We start from the raw sequence: 21,827 nt of genomic DNA, 5'->3' as shown, positions 1-21,827 counted from the left end.
TGATTTAGTAACTGCTGATTTAGTAACACCTGGAGAGTACCTCCTGACGCACCCCCATCACGCGGTCACTTCAAAAGGATGAGGAGGAAAAACACACCAACGACCACGACGGCCACAACGATCCAGACACCTGCAGGGGGTGGAACGATTTACATGTACGCAAAGAATATTAACTTTTTTTTCGTAGTTGCGCGCGGCACGCCAGTTGTGCAAAACGGACAACTGGTTCGTCTACCGCAATGAGTTAGGGTTGGCCCACCTGTCCACTTCAATCCGTGCATGATCGACGCCGTGGCGGCACCGAACTTCTCGTTGATGGTGACCCAATCGACGTAGGTCCTGTTCTCCGTAACCGGGGGGAGGAAGGGGTCCTTGTTGGGTTCGTCCCTGCCGTTGCCGACGGGGTCGACCTCCGCCTCCGCTTTTGGGAGAATGCACGCCTCGACCTCGACGCTGCCACGCACCCTGTTCTTGTGGGCGGGGTGCTTGCACTGCAGCCAGAATCTGAAGGGGGAACAAGGGGCAATAGGTAACGGGCTTATGTGCTAGGCCGTTACAAACGTGTTCCTTCACAAGGGGGTGTTTTCATACGGAATGTTTGGCTTAGCAGTTTGACCGTGTACCAACCTGGGGATGTGGTAGAGACCCCGCTTCTTCCTAGCACGGTAAAAGTGTGCAGCCAGATTGAGGGTGGCCTCGCCGATGGGTTCGCTAGAAGACAGCAAGGCGTAGTTATGCACCTGCACCTTCACATTGGTGGCATTCGTAGGAATCTTAACATTATACACAAAGCGCCAGTTGAACACAGCTTTTCCATCCTTGCTATTGTAGTGCGTGTCGGTGTCTCTCTTGTCTTCCAATTCTTCATCCATGTAGATGCATCTAACGAACAGACTAATGGTGGGACTTTCATCCATAGCAACATTGCTGACTTTCCAGATTACTACCCTGAGTTGGTAGTCGTCGGGTTCATTGGAGCATAGAATTTTTACTGGGTTCCTTTGAGCAAATTCTTCTGTGAAAATTTCAAACCAGCACCTTAAGGACCCATGAGAAATGGTACTGTTTTCTAACTTCAGTGATCTTAACTCGATGGGCATTCCGTCATCCATCATGAGTTGTCTAATCCTCGGATTGAAATATCTGTCCTCCATGTCGATGTAGGTATAACCAATGACCTCATCGGATAAGGAACCCTGGTTCATTATGCACACTTGGATGATAGACTCATCTGGAAAGGAACACAACAGTTGGTAGGATCTATTGAATTCGGGCTTATACCCCTGTCTTTTAATATGCCCTGTGTCCTTAATGTTATGTGATAACCCTCCAGGTATGTTCGTAATTTCGTTGCTGTTCTTAATCCACACGTAGGTGGTTATGTCTGTTGCACCGGATGGGGGGTTCAATCCTCTTGCTTGAATGATATATGCTCTAACGACTAGGTTACGCGTCTGCTTATACTCGTTCACCAATTTTTGGCACTTTCTTAGCATCTCCTTTTTCAGATGAATGGTCTTATCGTCGTATACGTTGCATAGATATTTTAGGTAGCCTACCGCTTCTGGTATTCCCGAATCGGTGCATCTAAATATCGTTGCGCGTAGGTAAGGGAGGTCATCTACATTCATGTCCACTTCATACTCGTAGAGCATCTCATCTCTTTGTATTTCTTCCTGTTCATCATCTCCTGCTATCGATAACTGGAAGTTTAGTGCTTCTTCACTGAACCCGTGAATGGTTTTTCTCTCCTTCCTACCCACTTGTGCGTTTTTTTCCTTCCCTTCATCGTGGTTCTTCCCTTTGAAAAAGTGCATATCTTTCAACTTTATCTTCCTCTGACTAGCATTGCTGTCATTCTCCCCGTGGTCGTTTTCCTCTGCACTTACACCTGGATCGCTTACATATTCGCTCGTCTTGAAGCACACATGTTCTAGTGCCTCTTCTATCCGAACGTTTGCAAAATCGGGGTCGTTATAAGGCACGTACTCCTTATTGATGAACTTTTTCATGTTTCTCTTCTTCTTCCTGCTCAGGTTGTTCTTCTGGTCAGGACTTTTCTTGTCAGGACATTTCTTGTCTGGACTTTTTTCATCTGCTACTTCCCCATTTGGTATGTCCCCATTTGGGTTCTCCCCACCATGCACCTCCCCGGGAGGATTCCCCGATCGGATCGTTTCGTCTCCCTCCTCCGGGTCGAAGTCCCCCCCGCCTAACTCAATCGCCGTTTCCGTGACGACCTCATCATCTGCCCTTGTGTCTCCCGCCTCGGACGCACCTTCCTCCGAAGCACCCTCCTCCAGAACATTCAAAGACAACGCGTGGAATCCTCCCCCACCGGGTCCTCCATCCCCCTCGTCATCCGTTGCACCTCCTTCGTCCCCCCCCTCACCGTCAAACAGAACATTCGTAATTTTCCTCGACACCATGGAACTCTTCTTATACACCAGAGCAGTGTTGTAAGATTTGCGTGCCCTCTCCGCATCTTCCATTAGAACCTCCTCCAACAGATGCAACTTAAATAATTCAACGCATTCGTTCTTTTCATATTTATCTAACCATGGTAATAACGGGTTCAGCGTAATATACGCGGTACCAATTAGGTTGTTATTGTTCGTGGCCTTGGCCGACTGGGAGGCATTTCCCCCCGTGGAAGTGAACCCAGAAGCTAGTTCTTTGTCTTCCACACGGACTTCCAAAAAACTATGGTGTTGCATCCGCTTCGGTAAGGCAACATCTAGGGAAAAATATTTCAAAAAATTCCAGTTGCCTTCCTTCCCAGATATAACTTTACTAACCGTTTCGTGCCAGAGAAACTGAGACGTATCGTCTACGTCCCTCCCAAAGCAAACTGTCACAGAAGGATTCTTCAACGGTTTGAACATACGTATACCAACAAGGAAGAGAGACACGTGTCCTGGTAAGGTGGATGGTCTTATATCGTCATAAAAAGGGTAACTATCGTCTAGCACTCTTTCCAAGGGGACTAACTCAAACCCAACCAGAAGCTTCGCTTTACATTTTTTATATTGGGAAGATTTTAAATTTACCCAAACAGGAGAACGCTTCCATTCGATGGGTACCTTCATAATAGGGTAGGTACAAGAACCTAGTAGGATATCATCGTCATTATAGAGGAACGTTTTATTTACAGAAAAGGCTTCAATGGATATATCTGGAGCTAGGTTCAAGTTGGTTGGGAGAATCACTTCCACCTCATAGGCTTCATAATAATTTGGGTTCAGTGTGTGCAAAATGGTGCTTGTCTTTATCGTCTGTCCTGCCAGTTCAACTTTTATGTAAGGATCTGGAAAGGAGTCATAACCCTTCGCGGGGAAGTGCAACCCCTCATATATTAACGCTCGGAAGAAATACCTAGCCAATTTGTATTCCAATCGTTCCTGCCTTTTCTTAAACAAATGGAAGGGAACCAGGTTCGCATAGAACGAGATGCTATAATCGTGCACATTAGTGTCCACATTTTTCATGGAAAACCATTTCGGCTTATTCTCACTAAGGAGGAGGTACTTAAAAGGGATTCGCACATAACTACTTAGCTTGTAATTACTCATAAGATCGGTGTCATTGAAAAGATCTTCTGACTGCTTGTTTATGGAACTCATATGGTTGAACTTCATACTTTTGTTTGCATCTCCTGTGTTATATAAGTCTCTATTATTGTTCACTCCACCAGCTGTATTGTATACACTCCTCCGGGTAGTTATCCAATCGGTCACGGCAAGATTAGACTTCACGTAGATGTAAAGGAAAATATCATATATCTGATCCGTATTATTTTGTGGGAGGAAAATTCTAAATTCATTCATCCGTCCTGCACTCTCATTCAGGACATAGGACCCTACTTCGTTTGGGAGCAGTGCACACGTCTTCAGTTTATGTGGACCCAATCCACACACACATACAATGCTGTCCCCATTTCCATCATACGTTTTGTTGTAAGCCCCTTGGAGATTCTCTGAGTTGTAGTTTCCTCCCTTGTTGTGATTACTCCGGACAGATAATATTTCATAAATGTCGGCGCAAAAAATGAACTCTTTATTCGGTGGGTCTGGTTCTACCCTGGCTGACTTAATCCGTATAGGTCCTGGTGCATGCGTTTTCGTAGCATTTACACTCAGGAAGATTCTTCCACCGTAGAGGTAAAACTCTTTCAAATTTTCATCGTAGGAAAACATATTCTGCATTTTGGTCACTCCCAGAATTTCATTTATATTGATTCCTTGTGTTGCATTTTTGAATATCTTTTCCGCGGTCGCTGAGAAGAGATAATTCCCTAGTGCATTAGTAGATGTCGGGGCATTACTACTATGTGTTACACTGGGTGCATTAGCAGTTACGTTCTGATTATATATACTACTTCTCGGGGCAATTTGATTCTGAGGATTGTAATATATATTATACCATCTTGGGTGCAGTTCCCGTTTCAAAATTTCAAACAAGTCTAGCAAAACGCTCAGCATCACCACCCCATTATGTTCTCCGTTCACCAACTCTATAATTATATTTTTGTCATAACATGGGGTACATGTAGGGATGTGTACACTCAGGTTCCACACCGGGTTCGGGTCATTTCTAATAACCTTGGTACTCTCCTCGAACCCGTTGTGGGTTACCTTCACATAGGGTTCCAACGTGTTGGAAAATAACATACTGCTTCCGATAAAATCCATGTCCTGTCCTCGGAAGATATTTACACATAGGTCATAGTGCGTAATGTGTATGTCTAGTCCTTTGTTTCCCCCGAACTCGGCGTTGTCATCCCCTTCTTCTCCCCCTCCTTCAGCAGCAGCGGAAGCGGGATCACCACCTGCTGCTAATCCACCTGCATTTGACGCATTCACAGAGTCACCTATGTTTGTTTTGACACTATCGTTAATGATTGGAATGGAATCCCCCGGACCATAAACCCCCACAGAAATGAGCAAAAACCCAACTTCGTCGAGGGGTAAATCTGGGTTCCTTAACCTTACCCAAATTCTATACAGCCAGTGCTGCGCTTTGGAGTAGACGTAATTTAACCCGAAGGAGCATTTTCCAATGAGAGCACTTTGTATTGTATACTTGTGTAACACACACACGTCTACACTGGTTCGCTGAAAAAGGTAATCTGTCAAATCCATGGAAAAGTTGAAGGACGTGTTGTATGCCACGTTCACTGCTTGGTTTTTCTTCGGCGTGCTTTTCTTTTCATTGTTTACTGTGACTTGGACGTAGGGGTTGGGGATGATCTCCTTTTCGTTGGCGCTTTCGCGGAAGCTCAGGTCCTTCACTTCGTGTATATCCACCTTGATGTTGTACTGCGTCTTCTTTGCGAAGTTCATTTTGGGGCATCGGCGGGGGGAACTTGTTCGGCATGTGCGGCCCGGCGGAGTGGCCACCGTGCCAGTTGCGTTGCCTCGAACGGGGTGGTCACCTTGGGACTGTCCCACAAGCGGTTGTCCAAGGCGTGATTGTCCACCTTCCTTTGGGGACCTTCTTCCCCAGGGCGATCCCTTCGTTTACACCAGTTTAATCGGAAGGGGTATTCACGTCTGCCTCAATGTTCTGCCCATTGTGTGTTGCTTCGTTGCGCCCTTTTTTTTCTGAACGTGCAGGCGAAAAAGACCCTTTTGGGGGATTTTTTTTTTTTTTTAACAAAATAGCCAAGTTCTTCAGGCGAAAAAGGCAAATTGTGTGCAGCTGTTCGGAAATTAGTGTTTAAAAAAAAAAAAAAATGAAATAAAATAAAACAAAACAAAACAAAAGCATGATGATGAAATATGGCCAATGTGGCAGTTAAAAAAGGGACTCATGCGGGGTTCCCAGTGTGTAATTCGAGACCGACCAAAGATATGCCCCGGCATTTTCCAAGGGAATCCCCCACCCCAACAGACGAAACCGTCTACGCCATTTGGGCATGCACGCAGCTGTTCACACGGGGTTTTCCACCCACCCCTAAAAGCGGGCACATTAGCACATGTGTAGTTTGTGTGTAAGCGATATGGGGGGAGAGGAGCCCACCAAACGTTCATGCGAACAGTCATGAGATGCACAAAAATAGTGTGCAACCCTTTTTCTTTCTAATAAAACGAATCAACAGGCAGTTGTGTGGAATGCACACTCTCCTGACGCTGAATAAGGCGTTTATATTTCGTGCGAACGGTTCGCACAAATACCACACACACACCCAAAAGCATCTTCCGGTGGAGCCTACTTATGCGCGTACCTTCTGATGAACTGAACCCATCGGAAAATCTCTCCTCCTTTTTATGTGCCCCACGTGGGGCCTTTTTTTTTTTTTTTCCTACCCCTCCAATCAACATCGCGCAAGAGTGAAACGTAGTGGTACCCTTTCCTTGGAAGAAGCCTTTCAAAGGGAGGACGATGTTTGTGGCCAAGGTGCACGTACCCCAAGAGGAGCAAGCCCAAATGGAGGGAGCAAAAGACGGAGGAAACAAAATTCTGTTTGTCACGGTAGGGTCGCACAAATTCGATGATCTAATAAGGCACATCGACACGAAGGACTTCCACAGCTTCCTCCGACGTGAAGGCTTCGCCAAAATGAGCATCCAGATTGGGGAGGGCACCTACGAACCAAAATTGACCTACAGACATAGCAGCAATAACAAGGAATTCCTAAAACGGGTGAAGTTCTTTCGATACAAAAAGGACTTACTAAAGAATTTTCAAAAGGCTGACCTTATTTTAAGTCATGCTGGCGCAGGGACTACCGTCCAAGGGTTACGTATGAAGAAGAAAATGCTAATAGTAGTAAACGACAAATTAATGGATAACCACCAGTTGGAGTTTGCAAGATTTTTACGTTCGATGAACTACTTGGAGGTGTGCGAATGCTTGGGGGACTTGCGGGATCGGGTATTGCACTGTCTGCAGACGCCCGCGTTTACGCCCTTCCCCGCCCCGCGGCCGGATCTGTTCCTGCGGGATCTGCGCAAGGTGATGGACGGAGTGGCCTAACGGGTCACAGCGCAGTGGTACGTTGCCAAACAAACTGCACAACCGCTTGGATGGATGTTTCACAAAAAATTACGCATCTAATCTACGGGTAGAAAAAAACAGCTAATGCGATAACGTCGCAACGGCTGAACAGCGCAATGACATTGCTACACACGGGAAAAAAAAAATGAAAAAAAATTGGTCATATTAGAAGTAGCAGATGTGGATAATTAAAAAAACACAACAGGGGATGCAAATCATGTACCTTTGGGAAAAAAAAATAATCCACACGAAAAACACACAAATGGTTACATTCCTCTAATTAGGAACAAAATGGGTGCGAAGTATCGCACGGGCAGAAAAAACACATCTTGAAAAAAAAAAAAAAAAAAAAAAATTGGGATTAGGCTTTTCCTCTCCTTGGGGGAGGAATGACGACCCCCACCTTCCTTAAAAAAAAAAAAAATGAAGGCTTTCCGAAGTGGCAAAAGTTGGCACGGCATGTGATCCACTCGCTGCGGGTGGTGGTGGAAACAGCTCACACTGCTGTGTGTAGCCCCTCTTCGGCAACCCCAACTTGCGTAAACAACCCACTGGGAATCTTCCCTTTCTGCATCACGCCGGGGGTCGGGTAATTTACCCATGCGGACCACCTCCCCCTCCAGACGTATGTTTTTTCTCACAAAAAACTCAAATGTAGAGTTGGCAAATTTTGGTGCATTTCGCGAAGTCAGTGTAGTGGTGACCGCGTCTGCCACTATTAGTAGTCCTCCCGCTTAAAGAAATCCTCGCCTTCCCGTCTCGACGCAGCCTCCTCTTCCGCCGCCGCTTTTTCCGCGGCCTTCAGAATGACCGATTCCAATAGTTGACTCACGTCGAACTCCTTTGAGTCGCTCATATCCTTCTTCGTCTTAGACAACCTGAGCATAATTTTCCCAAGTAGTTTTAACGCCTTGGCTCTTTCCAACCTTGTTTGGATGGGCACCCCTTCGTCTCGCAGGACCTTTTCGGCCACCTTCCTCACGGTGCATTCAATATCCCACAGGACCACCTTGAGCACATTTTTTATAATGGTGCCAAACGCTTCATTGTTCTTCTTCTCCCGGTAGGCTTCTCGATCCATGCCTTTTTTCGAACATGCCTTTTGCTTTCCTGGGTTATAATCACGTGTCTGCTGCGGGTGAGGAATTCCGTCTTGCATGACATCCGTGGTGCTTCCCCTGGGCTGCGTTAGCCAATCTGCTAGACCGGTTCCACTGCTACCAAACGCCGCACCTGAAGAGGTCGCCCCCTCCCTGTCCTTCTTCTTCTGCTTCTTCCTTTCCTTTCGCTTCTCCCCAAATAGGTCACTAAACTTGTCCGCAACTTTATGGGTGAACTTCCCCCCTGTGGATTTATCATGGGAGTTGGCTCCACCGGAGTTGGCTCCACTGGAATAACCTACACTGGCGTTGTCCCCCAAGTTACCACTTCCAGTATAATCTGGCTGTTCCTTTTGGGAGTTACTTTCGCCGTGGGTGTCTTTCTCCCCCTCGATGATCCTGGCGTTCTCGCCCCAATCTGCCCCTTCAAGGCTTTCATTCATTTCGTTGTAAGCAGCCATCCTCTGCATAGTGAAGAAGGTACTAATGAGGGAGGTAGCTAGCCCAAAGTTGTTCTGAACAGATCTTTTCTGTGCTTGTATGTTAGGAACGGTAGCACCCATGCCCCACAGAGTAGTCACCTCTGCAATGAAAGACGAAGCGCTATTACGATAGTTCCATCCAATGGATTCTAAAATAGAGCTAGAAAATGAACTGTCCAACAATTCGGTGATCTCTTTTTCCATTCTTTCTGCCCACATTGTATCCCCATCAACATATGGTTGTAATCTCTTTCTTAAAAGTAGAGCCAACTCCACTTCCCTCTTGGATTGTTCCACCTCCATTTCAGAGAACATCTTCCCCCCCTGTGTATGCATGTCTTCAATGGTACTATTACACTCGAACGCCAATTTTATGAAAAACGCCACACGTAAGGTACCAACGTAGTCAGACAATTCATCTGAGCTGTATAGCATCATAAATAACAGAGATGGATCTATAACCACCATGTCCTTCGTTGCATTCAGTCCATATTTGTTGTAGTCTGCTCTCCTTTCTGCGTCACTTAACACCTGGTATGCTTCATTGATTTTTTGAAACTTCTCCTTCGCTTCTGGATCATCAGCTTTTTTATCTGGGTGACACTTCAGCGCTAACTTATAATAGCTGGTTTTTATTTCACTGAACGTAGCAGTAGGCTTCACATTTAGAATATCGTAGTAGGTTGTATCTACACATATGGGTGTGCCTTCCGGGGAATCACTGTTAAACACCCCTGTGTTTCCATCTAGACCTACGCCTATTTTGCTTCCCCTTTTGGAGGAGGATTTATTCGAAGAATCTCCCCCTTCCCCGAGGACGCTCTTTGCTTCCTCGTCCAGGCAGTACCCCGTTTTATATTCGTTGCAAAATGTTGGGCTTTCCAGGTTGGAAAAGAAGTTACCCAAACCGAGGTTACTAAAAAATCCACTAATGCTTTCACCACTTCCACTGGGGGAGGCACTACTCTGTGCAGTCCCACCCGGATGACCACTTGACCCAGCTTCGCTACAAGTGCTGCCCCTACCCCTTTCCTCCTTCCTTACACCCTTCCTCTCCTTGTAACTTCTTCTTTCCCCTTTGCTGCTTCTGTCACTTCCGGGTTCTCTACTACCACTGCTACTGCTGCGGTGCCTATATCCACTATCCATGCTTCCACCTCTGCCTCTTTCTCCTAACCTGTCCTTTTTGCTGTTCTTGAATTTGTACTTATTATGGCGACCTTTGTCATGAGGGTTCCCTCCGCTGCTGGTGCTATTCTTTCCTCCCTCCCTAACCCTGGGGTCTAGGTTATCCTCGAAGAAGGATGAAGTACTGGAATTATTCGCTGTGGCTGCCGCTGCAGCGAGGTTGGTTGGCATGTTCGTATCCACATTGGGAGGAGTTCCTACGTTCCCTGTCGAGATGTGACTGCTAGGGGAGGTGAACCAACTCCCGTAGTCCCCGAAGAAGCCCCCCCAGTTGGACATGACTAACTGGGTAGGCGTCTACGTGTTCGTCTGTTGAGGGGGGCAGCGAACAGTGTGGCTAAATGGACCACCATGTAATGTATATCTAAGGGGCCAATCATCCACTGGTAAGGACTCTTCCAACGCAGCCGTCACGAGTCAGCGATGCTGTGTCCTTCGCGTGAGACTGGCTGCTCCCCATTCCCTTTTGATGGGGAAATAAAACGAAGCAAATGAAAACAATGAGAAGGCTCAAATATGATAAGAGAAGAAGAAAAAAAAGCAGTAACGAGAACAACTGTGTGTGCGTGTGTGTATGTGGGGTAGAGGGAAGAGAGGACTTCAAAATGAACGTCCCATTAAATCATTCGAAAAAAAAAAAGGGAAAGCTGCGTGCTCAAACGGCTATATTGTATAGAGGGGGGAATTGAAAAATTCAAAGCGGGACATGACGACGTTAAAAAGAAACATAAAAAAAGAGATCAACTGCCTACTTAGAGGAACCATGCAAACACGCACGATTCGTTTGCTTCTTCAATGGGCAGCTGCTTTATCAACATCTCTCCGGCCGAGTTGGTGCCTTGAACGGGTGAGCCAATCGGGAAGGAAAAAAAAAAAAAAAAAAAACACCAGCACAAGTAGCGCGAACAGCGAAAAAAAAAAAGCTGCAGCACAAGCGCCAAAAAAAAAAAAAAAAAAAGAAGGAAAAAAAAGCATAAAACCGCGCAAATCAAATCGTGAAACAAAAGGCAAACCGAGAATTCGCAACGAAAAAAATATGGTCCGCAAAAAAATGAAATCCCAAGTGGCAGGAGGAGGCCGCTGACACATGGATGATAACGCCGACGTGGTGGAAGGACCGCCCCCTTGTTGCGCGCAAAAAAAAAAAAAAAAAAAAAAAAAAAAAAGTACCACATAACTTAGCAAAATTAGCATCACAACATAGTGAAGCGGCGAAGTGTTTCGCAAAATGGTTATTGTACTGGTGACGCAAATGCTTAAATTCCCTGCGACCGTCCGTCGGCCACGCGTGGCATAAAAAGTGAAGTAAGAAGGTATACTTAACCGATTGACTGTGTACAGGGGGGGGGTGATTATCCATTTAAGTTTTTTTTTTTTTTTTTTTTTTTTAAGTAAACGGGAAGGAGACGCATTTGCGACAGAGTGACCGCAATAAACTTTCTCCCTTTTCTGTTGCTCCCCAAAACGTTCACCTTTTAACCTGCCTGATGATTGACCCTACCTTCTTCATTTATTACTGTTCCTGTGGCGTCCCACCCATTTGGTTGGTTCACCTCCTACGCAGCAGCGATCCTCTGTTCGTTGTCGTTCCATTTAGGTCGGCAAAATATCAACGTCCATAACAACTGCTGTGTATAGCAATGTAGGGGGGGAAAAAACCCATGATGAGAGGACTCCCTCTTCACCACAGGGTGCAGGTGCACAAATGCAGGGTGGATTAAATGGTGACTGCGCCCAGCTCCTGTTTTTCTCCACCGGGGGGAGGGGTACACACCGATGCGGCATTCGTGCTGCTCGTGTATGCACGTGGAAGAATGCTAAATGGTTTAGGGTGACGCAATTTTGGCAGGAGAAAAAGGAGGAACAACGGGCGAATGCAGCTGTGAGCGGATGGAGAGACGCCTCCAATTGTAAACTCCCCCAATTGTAAACTCCCCCCTTGATCAGGATCGGTTTTGAAAAAAAACACAAACAAACGCGTGCGGCGCATATGAAGAGACTGCTTGACGTGCAGACCCAGCCCCTCACCCCGCCGTGGACAAGCTCCTGGACTTCAAAATACGGTTCCTTATTTTCGTTGTGAGCGAGTCGATGGTGATATGGTTGGCATTTCTGACGTCCCTCTTTGTCTCCAATGGAGTTCCTCCTGTTGGTACTACCTTCGCCGAGCTGCTCCCTTTTATAAGGGTCTGCTCACTGTTCTGCTGGACAAGGTTTGTTTCAATACCATCCACGTAGACACGGTCGGGATGTAATAAAGTGGATGATTGTGAAGCAATCCCTGAGTAGCTTCCCTTTCTCTGCGTACTACCCTCCTTGTTGTGCCTCTTTTCCAACGTGTCTGCATCGAAATATTCTACATTTTCCACCTGATGGGAATAGCCACCACGGTGCTGTTCTTCTTTCCTTCCCTGCTTTGATCCAGTGAAAGAATCCATCCCTTTGGAGAGATCACTCCGGTTGCTTGCCTTGCCAGATGAAACACCATAATGTTTCTTTTCGTACGAGGTGACGTCCCCCGTTGGTATACCATCTCCCTGCCTAACTGGATCATCCCTTTCAGTGAGTTGTTTCTTCCCCCAGGGGGGAGATTCTTTCTTAACGCGCTGATCATCCTTTCCTACGTATATATTCCCACCAATGAGGGAGTTGTCCTCATCGGGCTGAACAAACGAGTAACACGACGTCGATGAGCGGAACGTTCCTACAGAAATGTCGTTCCCCCCACTGTGTAACGTGTTAAATAGCAGCTCTCTAATCTTTGCGTAGTTCCTATGTAGCAATATTAGCTTCTTGTGGTAGTTGTGCGCTTGTCTCTTCCAGTGGGAACACTCCTTCGTTAATCTGTCCACATCGCTGTGTAGCTTCTGAATCGTCTTCTCCTTTTCCTTTTCTTCTTCCTTACTCATGTGAACCAACTCACACACTATCTTTTTAAGTGCTTCTTGTTTTTCGTTCCCCTTTCTAAGGGTTATGACGTGCGTTCCGTTTTGGTGGCCCATTACGTCACCCGAGTGAACAAGCACCATCGTGGCGTCGTCACTGATTGCGTTGCCATTAGAAGGTGCCTCTTCCCCTACATCTGCTTCTTTTCCAGTCCACGTCTCCTTCGATGAATCCCTCTTGCTTGTCCTCGAATGGGATTCACCTGACAGTGGGCTCCCCCCATTGTTCCTTCCACCCTTCCCGTGGGTTATTCTTTTAAAAAAGTGATCTCTATTTTCGGTCTTCACGTAAAGCAGCTGCTTCCTTTTGCTTTTTATTTTTTTGCATTCGCTGGCCATGATGAGCGTCGAGCTGGTCAGCTGCGGGGGGACGGGAAAAAACGGACATCCACTTTGCATGGCAGTGATTCGACATTGGCGTGGCATCGTTGTGACAGTGGTGCGATGTCATGACATTGCGTCGTCCCGTTTGACGCAACTCTCCCTGTACGAACGCTCTTCTGGCACTGTCTCGGGTTGAAGCAAAAGATGAGGCACACGCCGCAGGTCTTCTTTATGTAATTGAAGAGAACTTTGCACAGCACGCTTTGCCGTTTGTCCGACTCGTCCAGGTTTCCCATCTGGGAGGGGGGGAATGGGTTCAGGAATGGGTGCATGCACACCGGTCAACTGTCTCATTGAAGCGATGAGACAGTTAACGGGTGAGCTACCTTACCTGCATCTTGCGAAGCATCTTGTTGAGCGACGTGAGGGAGGAATTCAGAAACTTGGAGGACGTTTTTTCGTTCCTGTTTTGGCTCCCCTGTGTGTTGAACTCCTCCCGTTCGCAGCCGACTAAGTCCACGAAGGTGAGGACGCCGTAGTAGTCCCTGGTAGTTTCCATTCCGTCATGGTGGATCAAGTCAGACGTGTTCACGAAAAGGTGGATGATCGCATGGGAGCGGCTCGACCTGGGGGGGAGAGCAGGTAGTCAATCGAGTTAGCCGCTAATCTGATACGCTCCATTTCTACTTTAAATGGGTACACCGTTGCACGGCCCCTGTGATACGGACCTGCGGTTCTGTGAGGTGGCCTCCACGTTACGCATGAGACAAGCCGTGTCGATAATTTTCTTGGCCATTTCGAAGCTTGAAATGTTAACCACCTTGTAGGAGTGTCTTATGGTTTTCAAGTAATAGTCTTGTGTGTAAAACTGAGTGTTTCTCTCGCTCACGTTTGTCATAAGGTCGACCAGCTTGTCTCCAACGACCTCATACAAGCTCAAGTAGATCGTTTTCTTCCGCAGATCATTACATTTCACTCTGTACAGGTCGCGTAGGAAGTAGTGAATTATTCCCAGTTCTTGATTCGACCCGAAAAGAGTGTAGGTTTTCCCACTACCTGTCTGCCCATAAGCAATGACCGTTTCTTTAAATCCCCTACAGACGTTGTGCACAATTGTGTGTCCTCCTATTTCTAGAAAAACCTTTTCATTGTCGTCATCTCCGTCAAATACGATGTCAAAGTGGTACTGCTCTATCTCGAAGTCCTTGTCGAAGTAGAGGATCGTTTTGTCCTTCGGGTCTGCGTGTAAAGTTGGTTTTTCGTTTTCCTCCAGTTTTTTTATCCTTACAACGACGCTTTCGAGCTTGTGTGTGCGTGCGTCCTCTGGGTGAGTCGATTCGTAGCTATGTAGGCCCTTTTCCCGTTCGCCTCCTACAAGGGTGTTCACGTGTGTGCAACCAGTAATAGGTACACGTGCAGTTCTATCCTTTCTCATTCCCCCCATTTGGGTGGTGCTGCTAGTTGGGGGACCCCCTCTCCTGGCCCTCTTCCCCAAGGGGATGCATATTGGCAAGGGTTCAGCTAAGCCATTTTATCTATTTATTTTTCTGATCTATCCAGCTTGCGTGAACAACAAGGCCCATATTTCGATGCATAGGGAGGAAGCAGAGCGGCCAGATGCAGTTGCGTGTGCTGGATTAATCTCCGTTTTGTCTCATTCTTCTCCCATGTTGGTTTTTTATTTTCCTTTTTTTTTTCCCCTCCGCTTCTCACTCTGCGCTATCTTCGACAGGGCCCCCGATTCGCTGTAGGCCCTTTTGTGCATTTCCGCTGCGGGGGGGTGGGGGCGAGCCGGCTGCCGGGCAAAAAGGCCGCTCATTTATTTTTCGGTCATGGTAACGGCGCCCAACTTGGGGCAAGCCCACCAGCCAGGTGGGCAGTTTACACTCAGGTGAACGCTGCTCCGGTGACCGTCGCTTTTTCGCCGAAACGGGCAGAGCGAACGACCCATGGGTTCCCCAATGCACAGTACACAAAGGATGAAGAGGGCGCAACGGCGCGGTGAGGTCTCTCCAATAGAATATTTTTTTCTCCCCATGTGCCAGCTCTAGGTACATTTTCCATGTGCATCCACGTAGGGAGAGCATAGTACCAAGGGGGATTTTTTTTTTTTTTTTTTTTTTTTTTTTTGCGATATGCTCGATACGTGGAAGTGGAGTTCCCTCTCTCCTGCTTTGTCCGCATCGTCCGCATCGCGGGGAAGAAACCCCTCATGTGGGAGCCGGGCCAAGGCATCATAGAGGCAGCGTCGCCCGTGGAGAAAAGGAAGGGACCTCTTCTCCCTTTGTGCGGCACGCAACTCGCATTCGTGTGAGTTCCTTCCTACCAAGGGGGAGGTTTTCTTCCCTCTGGAGGGTTTACACTTTTAGGGGGGGAAAGGTCCTCGTCCATAGGGGGAAATGCACAGGGGAAAAAGTTAAACGTTACAGGTTTCCCCCCTAATGGTTTCTAAATAGCAATATGGAGGGGGTAGAAGACTCCATGGCAAGTGCCTCCAGGGTCGATGGAGAGGCTTCCCAAGATATGGCCAACGTGGCAGTCACAACTCCCATCCCTGGTGTGATCACCGATGAGGAGCATAATATCCAACGGGGAGAGGGTCCCCAAGATGTTCCTCCCTTGACCACCCCCGCAATGGATGAAGAAGACAAATATGAATTTTTGAGCTACTCAAATTACTTCTTCCTCGAGGAACAGAATTACGTAAACACATATTTCGACGTGAAGAACGTTTTAAAAAACACCAACCCTACCTTAGCAAGTTTTTTCAAATACATCTCCCTCTTGTCTCACGTAATCTACTTTGACCAAGTGGAAGAAAAAAAAATACTAACGTCGATCGATGTGCAGAGCGTCACGCACATTTTGTTAAAAAATGAACAGAGTAATATAAACAGCTATACAGTTGCTTACAGCTGTATTGTCCTCCTTCTGGACGTGATAAAGTTGAGTCCTCATGCAGGTTTAAAAAACTATGTCTACTGCCAGCTAGCCAAAAATGCACAGAAAATTGAAAACCTGTTCTTTCCCATTTATTCCTTCCAAAAGGGGAAACATCGGGATCATTCCTACGTGGTTCGAAAAAATGAAGCCATCTTCATAAGCGACTTCGTGACCCTAAACGTCATTAACCTACTGAATGGGGAAGACAAATTGAACAGAACCTATGGACTCCAACTTTGCCTCCTCTTTTGCCAACACTTTAGTGGATGTAATCATCTTGTGAATATGATTTTGAGGGTCATTTTTAAAAAAATAAATTATGATGAATTCGCTTTGGCGTTGCTCGTCCTCACACGGTGGACTCCTTTTCTCTCACACGACGTTCTGTACCACGTGGTGAGAGGCCTCTACCACAGTGCCATGGGGCGATCAATTACAAGAAGGGAGATCCCCACAGTTGGGAAGCAAACCACGTCTGCGCCTACAAATCGGGAAGACCGCCCAGCGGGTGACACACAGACACATACGGGGAGATGCACCGATGAAGATGTGAGCCAAGCGAAAAAACAAAGTCACACAGAAAAAAAAAAGCAATCTCCTGGAGAAGTGAAAAAAGGGCCCATCCTGGACAACCCATTCACATTCACCCTAATTATGTACCTATCAAAAATAGCGAACAGAATGAACCACATGGTGCCCTACGTAAGTTATTTTCTTTTTAGAAAGTTGTGGAAAACGATCAACAGTCTGTTCAGCGAAGAGGAAAATCTCTGTACCAGTGAAGAGGCAGCCATGACTATTCTCCGTGCGTACTTTCACAGCACAACATTGTTAAGCAATCAAAATGAGTTCCTGAAAAATTTGCACATTATTTCAATTAAATTTTTGCTCATGATACCACAAACGGAATTGATGAAGAGGAGACATCTAACCTATTTCGCTCTCAAAAGTTTGCTATTTTTTATTAAAAAAAAAAACATTCATGTGTTGCCATTTGGGGAAGACCTATCAGGGAGAACAAACACATTCCAACAACGGGTCAGCAGCTTCCACTTTGCTTACTTCTCCTTCGTGTCCACTGTCCGAGAGTACGAATTGGTAGACTGGCTAAACTGTCTGCCGCTCTGTCGTGGTGATAGTCCTGCCCTCTTCATGTTTGTGAAAATTCTGTACCAGTTTTTTAAGGCAGCCAATGGGGATAATTACCTGAACGGGTCAGGTGAAAAACGGGGATCCATTTCGCAACACCTTCCTAATCACTGCAAAGAGGAAAACGCAGGTGAAGTGAGCACACCGGGCAGCCATCCCAACCACTCCCAAATGAACTTCTTACCCGTCTTGAGTCGAGCGCACCATGACCCGTTTATTCAAAACTTTGTGTGCACCATGAGGGATAGTCTCCCCGTAGAGATGCTTAACCCGGACGACTGCCCCAAAGGGGAGCACAAGTTTACACCCGATTATGCAATGGGGGGAGAGGAGCACCTGCCGCTGGGAACAGGAGGAAACGAATTGTCCAGTCCTTCTCATAAGGAAATTTCCTTCCAACGCGAGGAAAAAAAAAGATCCAGCTGCGAAAATGACGTGGATAGAGAAAACAAGGGGCAATTCTGTTTCACCATAACGTTGAGCGATAGTGACAGAAGTGTCGACAGCGACGCCGAGGAAGAACACTTCGCACAGGAGAGCATGCCCAACGTGGCAAATATGGAAGGACCCAATCGAAAGCAAAGGATGGACCTCTTTTTTGAAAAGTTTGTCCAGCTGGCGAAGGAGAGCGAACAAGCCAGCGACATTAACGTGAAGAATCTGGACATAACGCTGAAGATAAGGGGAAGGGGCACACCCAAGGGGGAACAACATCATCAGCAAGAGCAACAGCAGGAACAACAGTTGAAGGAGGATCCCGAGGCGGAACAAGAGATCCACCCAGGGAACGAGCGTGCTGACCACGTGAAGGAAGAACCAGCGAAAAGGCACCATCCCAGAAGAGAAAGTAACGCCCCACCGAAGAGGGAGGACGGAACGTTACTCAACAGTAGGCAGCCCACCACCCCCTACTTTGAAGATGAAGGGGAGGATGACTCAGGAAAAAGCTCACTAAGCGATGCCATTAGCGAAATAAGTAACGACCAACATAGTCTACCCAAGAAGAAAACCATGAAGGATTCATTATACACACCAGTTAAAACAGACAAACGAGGGAAGCTTAGAAAAGAAAAAATCTTTCTCTACTGCTACAAGTGGCTAATGAAAAATAAAATAAAACTCCACAGCTTTGTGTGCAGGGATAAATTAAAGTACCTCACCTCGGAAGAGTCATTTTTTTCCCAGTTTAAGAAGGCATTTTTAAAAAAAAAAAAAAAAAAAATATATATATAGCCGACATTTGGACCGCACAGGACTTAACAGGACACATGGTTTGGGCCACGTTCACCACGAAGGTGAAGGACTACCATCGGGAGAAGACATTCCAGAGGATTCGATCCTACACAGAGTGATGTTTATAAGGTTGTTGTTCTTCCTGTGCAGACATAGCATTGACAGTGTATCGACCAAACTGTGCATTTTAAAAACGCTGACCATTCTTGGCAAGTATATTGTGTGCGATGAAGACGTGCGGGACTTTCTCAATCTGTTTAATTCTTTCTTCCATTTTTGTATGAACAATAAGGAGGACGCCAATGTGGATACCTCTGCAGAGGGGGTGGAGAACAGTCCAACAATCGGGGAGACATATCACACGAGCAAGAATGTCTACGACGTTGGTAGGGGTGCCCACATGGGGAGAAGTAAGTACACGCATAGTGGGACTCACCTGGACCGTGCTGATAGGCTACACACAGTCAGGGGGATAGGAGAAACCATTGCATCATCAGACGTGGAACCGCGCGACGAGACAAATTTTGACCTCTTCTTAACCGATCTGCTGCAGAACAGGTTGAACGATCCATCCGCGGGAAGTAACAACGACCCTTCCTATCAGCAAAGCGGTGCCTTCAAAAGTGCCATGCAGACGTGCCTGCTTAGTATTACCGCCAATTTAGGGAACCACACAAATGAGCACCTCCTGAACTGCCTTTTCCAGTCCTTCTGCAGCAACGAGTTTGTTCCATTTTTTCACCTCCTCTTTGCCCTCCGTGCGGAAAAAATTGTGCACATTTTGAAGGACCCCTTTTTTTATTTGCTGATAGATGGTCAGGAGTTGGAAGGGGATTATTCCCCCCGTGGGAAAGGAAACGACGAATATGGCATGTCGTCCAACCAACTAACAGAGGAGGAGAAAAAAAAGACTTCCCTCGACACACTCGTTAGCCGTGCTAAGGGTGATGGCCGCGTTTATTTTCTTAAGACAAGTAAATTTCTTCAAACCTTCAACATTTGCCAGCGTGAGGATGACCACCCAGCTAGCTATCACAACATGAGACACCTCTTTCATTTATCCCTCGTCAGTTACGGGAAGGGAGAGGAAGTATCGACGGCCCTACGAAAGAAGGTTTACGTTTTTCTCAGCATCCTAAATCATATTTTTCCGTTTAAGGAGAAGGCCACACCGTTTTGGCATGCCATCAGGGGGACTAGCCAAAAAAAAAAAAAAAAAAAAAAAAAAAATATGTACAGGTCAGGTAAATTTAGTAGGTGATGGCAACCAACTGTGGGGAAAGGAAAAAGCAGCTGCACGGGGGTACTCCGGAGATGGCAGTAACAGAAACAGTGTAGATGGTAGCGGCGATAGCAGCAATAACAGCGATAGCTGCGATGGCAACCGTAGTAGTGACACCCCCCCATCCACGTACGCCTCATCAGACGGCCAACCCAGCTCGGCGGATTGCGACCAGCAGTCCGATTGCAGCTCCATTTCGTCCATGTCGAACAAGTCCCTGCGAAGGAAAGTGCAAAACATTTACAAAAAGTTACAATACCAAGAAAGAGTACCATCGGAAGAAAATGTCCAAGTAGCCAATTTAAAAAAAAATGAAAGTTCCCTTTTTTACCTGTACAGGTCAGGTAAATATTGCATGTGTGCAGGATTCTACAAACATGGCTATGCTATCTTTGGAAAGTTGTTTGTCTTGGCAAACAGTGGAGATATAAGGCTGTGGTTCAGAGCGCTATCGAATTATTGTAACTTTTTTTGTCAAAAGAGGAACAAGTTGTATGGAGATTGGAAAACTTTTTTAAGTCCGATAAAGTATTTACTGATCTCTGAGCAGTGCATGAAGGAGGTACGCATTTTCCAGGAAAATTTTTTTCTTTATGGCTTTTTTGTGAAGGTACAAATGAACATGTACCGAGCTGTAGAAGATCTGCTAACTCTGGTCGGTGACATTCGGGATGAAATAAATTTCACGCTCACTTATTTTGTGTGCAACATAGAAAGGATTATCACTTCTCTGGTGGAAACTACACTGGGGATTCTAACCCTTGCCGGCATCAGGCATTTGTTCGCGGGGCTGTCCAAAAGGGTCCTATTTCTTTATGTGGTTTTCCTCAAATCCACGTTCGTGCTATGCTCCTTCTTGCGGCACAAGGTGATCCCCTTTTTGTTCCTCAGTCCGTCCTGCGTGGTCAGAGCACCCCCCGTGGATAGCGGTGAAGACAGCAACGGAAGTAGTAGTGGAGGGAGGAGCGATGAAGGGTGCGTCGAACGGAGAGGCAAACGCATCGGGGGACACCGAGCCGTGTTCAACATAGGCAGCTGCACACTACACGACCTGGTGCACTTTTACCTAAACAAGAGGAAGATAAAAAGAATGAGAAAAAACATTTTCGCGAAAGAGGTGACAAACACACAAGGGAAGAATTTTCCAGACGTCTTCGACTACGTAATGACCCTATGGAAAGTTGCAGCTTCCAAGTTTTTTTTTTATGAACATGTTCAGAAAATAAAGGAGCTTTATAATCAGTTCTTTAAAGACGGGATGGTGAATAAAAAAAAAGTTTTGGCTTTCATGAAGGTGTATTTGGAGGTTGTCTACCGGATGGATTTGCCAACTCCTCCTCGTGTATTCTCATCGGTGGCAGTTCCCTATGTTGCCAGTTCGACCTACGTGTACAGATCGGTGAGTATAGGCGGCGTGGTCACCTCCCCATTTGGACCCACCATACGTTCCCCTTGTGTAGTAAAGCTTCATTTTGAATTTTTTCTCTACCCCCTCTGCTCGCAGATCAAAGGAAGGGCACCCTGTGAAGTGGAGTCCCTCAAGTGCGTGGGCCAGCTGGTCTCCCGGAAGGTAACATATAAGAAGCGATATGCAATAAAGAAAGGACCCCTTTTCGTGGTCGCCTACGTCGCCATATACCTATAATGTTTTACGTCTTCCCTTCCTTTTTCCCTCCCCCTTAAGGTGGCCGCTGTGCGAGATTTCCACTCCTGTAACGTAAAGCTAGTTTTAAAAAATAAAGTCATCAGAGAGGCCAACGTGAGAAGCCAAGGAATGAATGTCACCTACACTGCCCACATAAAAATGGGGGAAGATGAGTGGAAGGATTTCACCATTTTTTTAACTCCTCTGGATAGGAAAAAAAGATTGCTTGGTCAGGCAAAAGCGACCGTTTTTTACTTTAAATATGTGTAATATCCGTTTTTGCGACTGCTATTGGGGGGTCCCTCAAATGGGACACAACGCATGTGCGTTTATAATTGCATTACTTGTTTTTTTTTCCTTTTGTCATTCTCCCCTCGTGGGGATCCGCTGTCGGTATGTCTTTCCAACGTCACGCTTCACTCGCACGAGTAGGTTTTTTTTCTTCCCTCACTTGTGCGCATCTCATTTTTGGCAAAATATTGTTTGACCCGTGCAGACAAATTGGTGAAGGCACACCTGTGCTACATTTGTGTTGTT

General features: G+C 46.4%; 5 protein-coding genes across 5 annotated transcripts; 2 read left to right on the top strand and 3 right to left on the bottom strand.

Moving 5' to 3' along the window:
* Positions 1-65: 65 nt before the first annotated feature.
* On the bottom strand, positions 66-5,342 carry PCOAH_00001550 (Uncharacterized protein; the record flags this gene model as incomplete). Its single annotated transcript, XM_020056972.1, has 3 exons — positions 66-130; positions 260-504; positions 628-5,342. The coding sequence occupies 3 exons, from the start codon at positions 5,340-5,342 to the stop codon at positions 66-68; spliced, it is 5,025 nt and encodes a 1,674-aa protein (XP_019912527.1).
* Positions 5,343-6,429: 1,087 nt separating this feature from the next.
* PCOAH_00001540 (Glycosyltransferase) lies at positions 6,430-6,978 on the top strand (the record flags this gene model as incomplete). The annotated part of the gene is made up of 1 exon (XM_020056971.1): positions 6,430-6,978. One exon carries the CDS (start codon positions 6,430-6,432, stop codon positions 6,976-6,978), a length of 549 nt encoding a protein of 182 aa, XP_019912495.1.
* Positions 6,979-7,717: 739 nt separating this feature from the next.
* On the bottom strand, positions 7,718-10,048 carry PCOAH_00001530 (DNAJ protein; the record flags this gene model as incomplete). The annotated part of the gene is made up of 1 exon (XM_020056970.1): positions 7,718-10,048. One exon carries the CDS (start codon positions 10,046-10,048, stop codon positions 7,718-7,720), a length of 2,331 nt encoding a protein of 776 aa, XP_019912578.1.
* A 1,745-nt stretch (positions 10,049-11,793) lies between these two features.
* Positions 11,794-14,482, bottom strand: PCOAH_00001520 (Kinesin-like protein; the record flags this gene model as incomplete). Its single annotated transcript, XM_020056969.1, has 4 exons — positions 11,794-13,074; positions 13,209-13,334; positions 13,430-13,664; positions 13,767-14,482. 4 exons carry the CDS (start codon positions 14,480-14,482, stop codon positions 11,794-11,796), a joined length of 2,358 nt encoding a protein of 785 aa, XP_019912550.1.
* A 1,016-nt stretch (positions 14,483-15,498) lies between these two features.
* PCOAH_00001510 (Uncharacterized protein) lies at positions 15,499-21,560 on the top strand (the record flags this gene model as incomplete). Its single annotated transcript, XM_020056968.1, has 5 exons — positions 15,499-18,299; positions 18,514-19,477; positions 19,608-21,044; positions 21,150-21,215; positions 21,330-21,560. The coding sequence occupies 5 exons, from the start codon at positions 15,499-15,501 to the stop codon at positions 21,558-21,560; spliced, it is 5,499 nt and encodes a 1,832-aa protein (XP_019912412.1).
* Positions 21,561-21,827: the final 267 nt, after the last annotated feature.

Source organism: Plasmodium coatneyi, chromosome 1 (genome assembly GCF_001680005.1).
Source record: "Plasmodium coatneyi strain Hackeri chromosome 1, complete sequence".
Lineage (NCBI taxonomy): Eukaryota > Apicomplexa > Aconoidasida > Haemosporida > Plasmodiidae > Plasmodium > Plasmodium coatneyi.
This window is presented reverse-complemented; position numbering and strand designations above follow the sequence as displayed.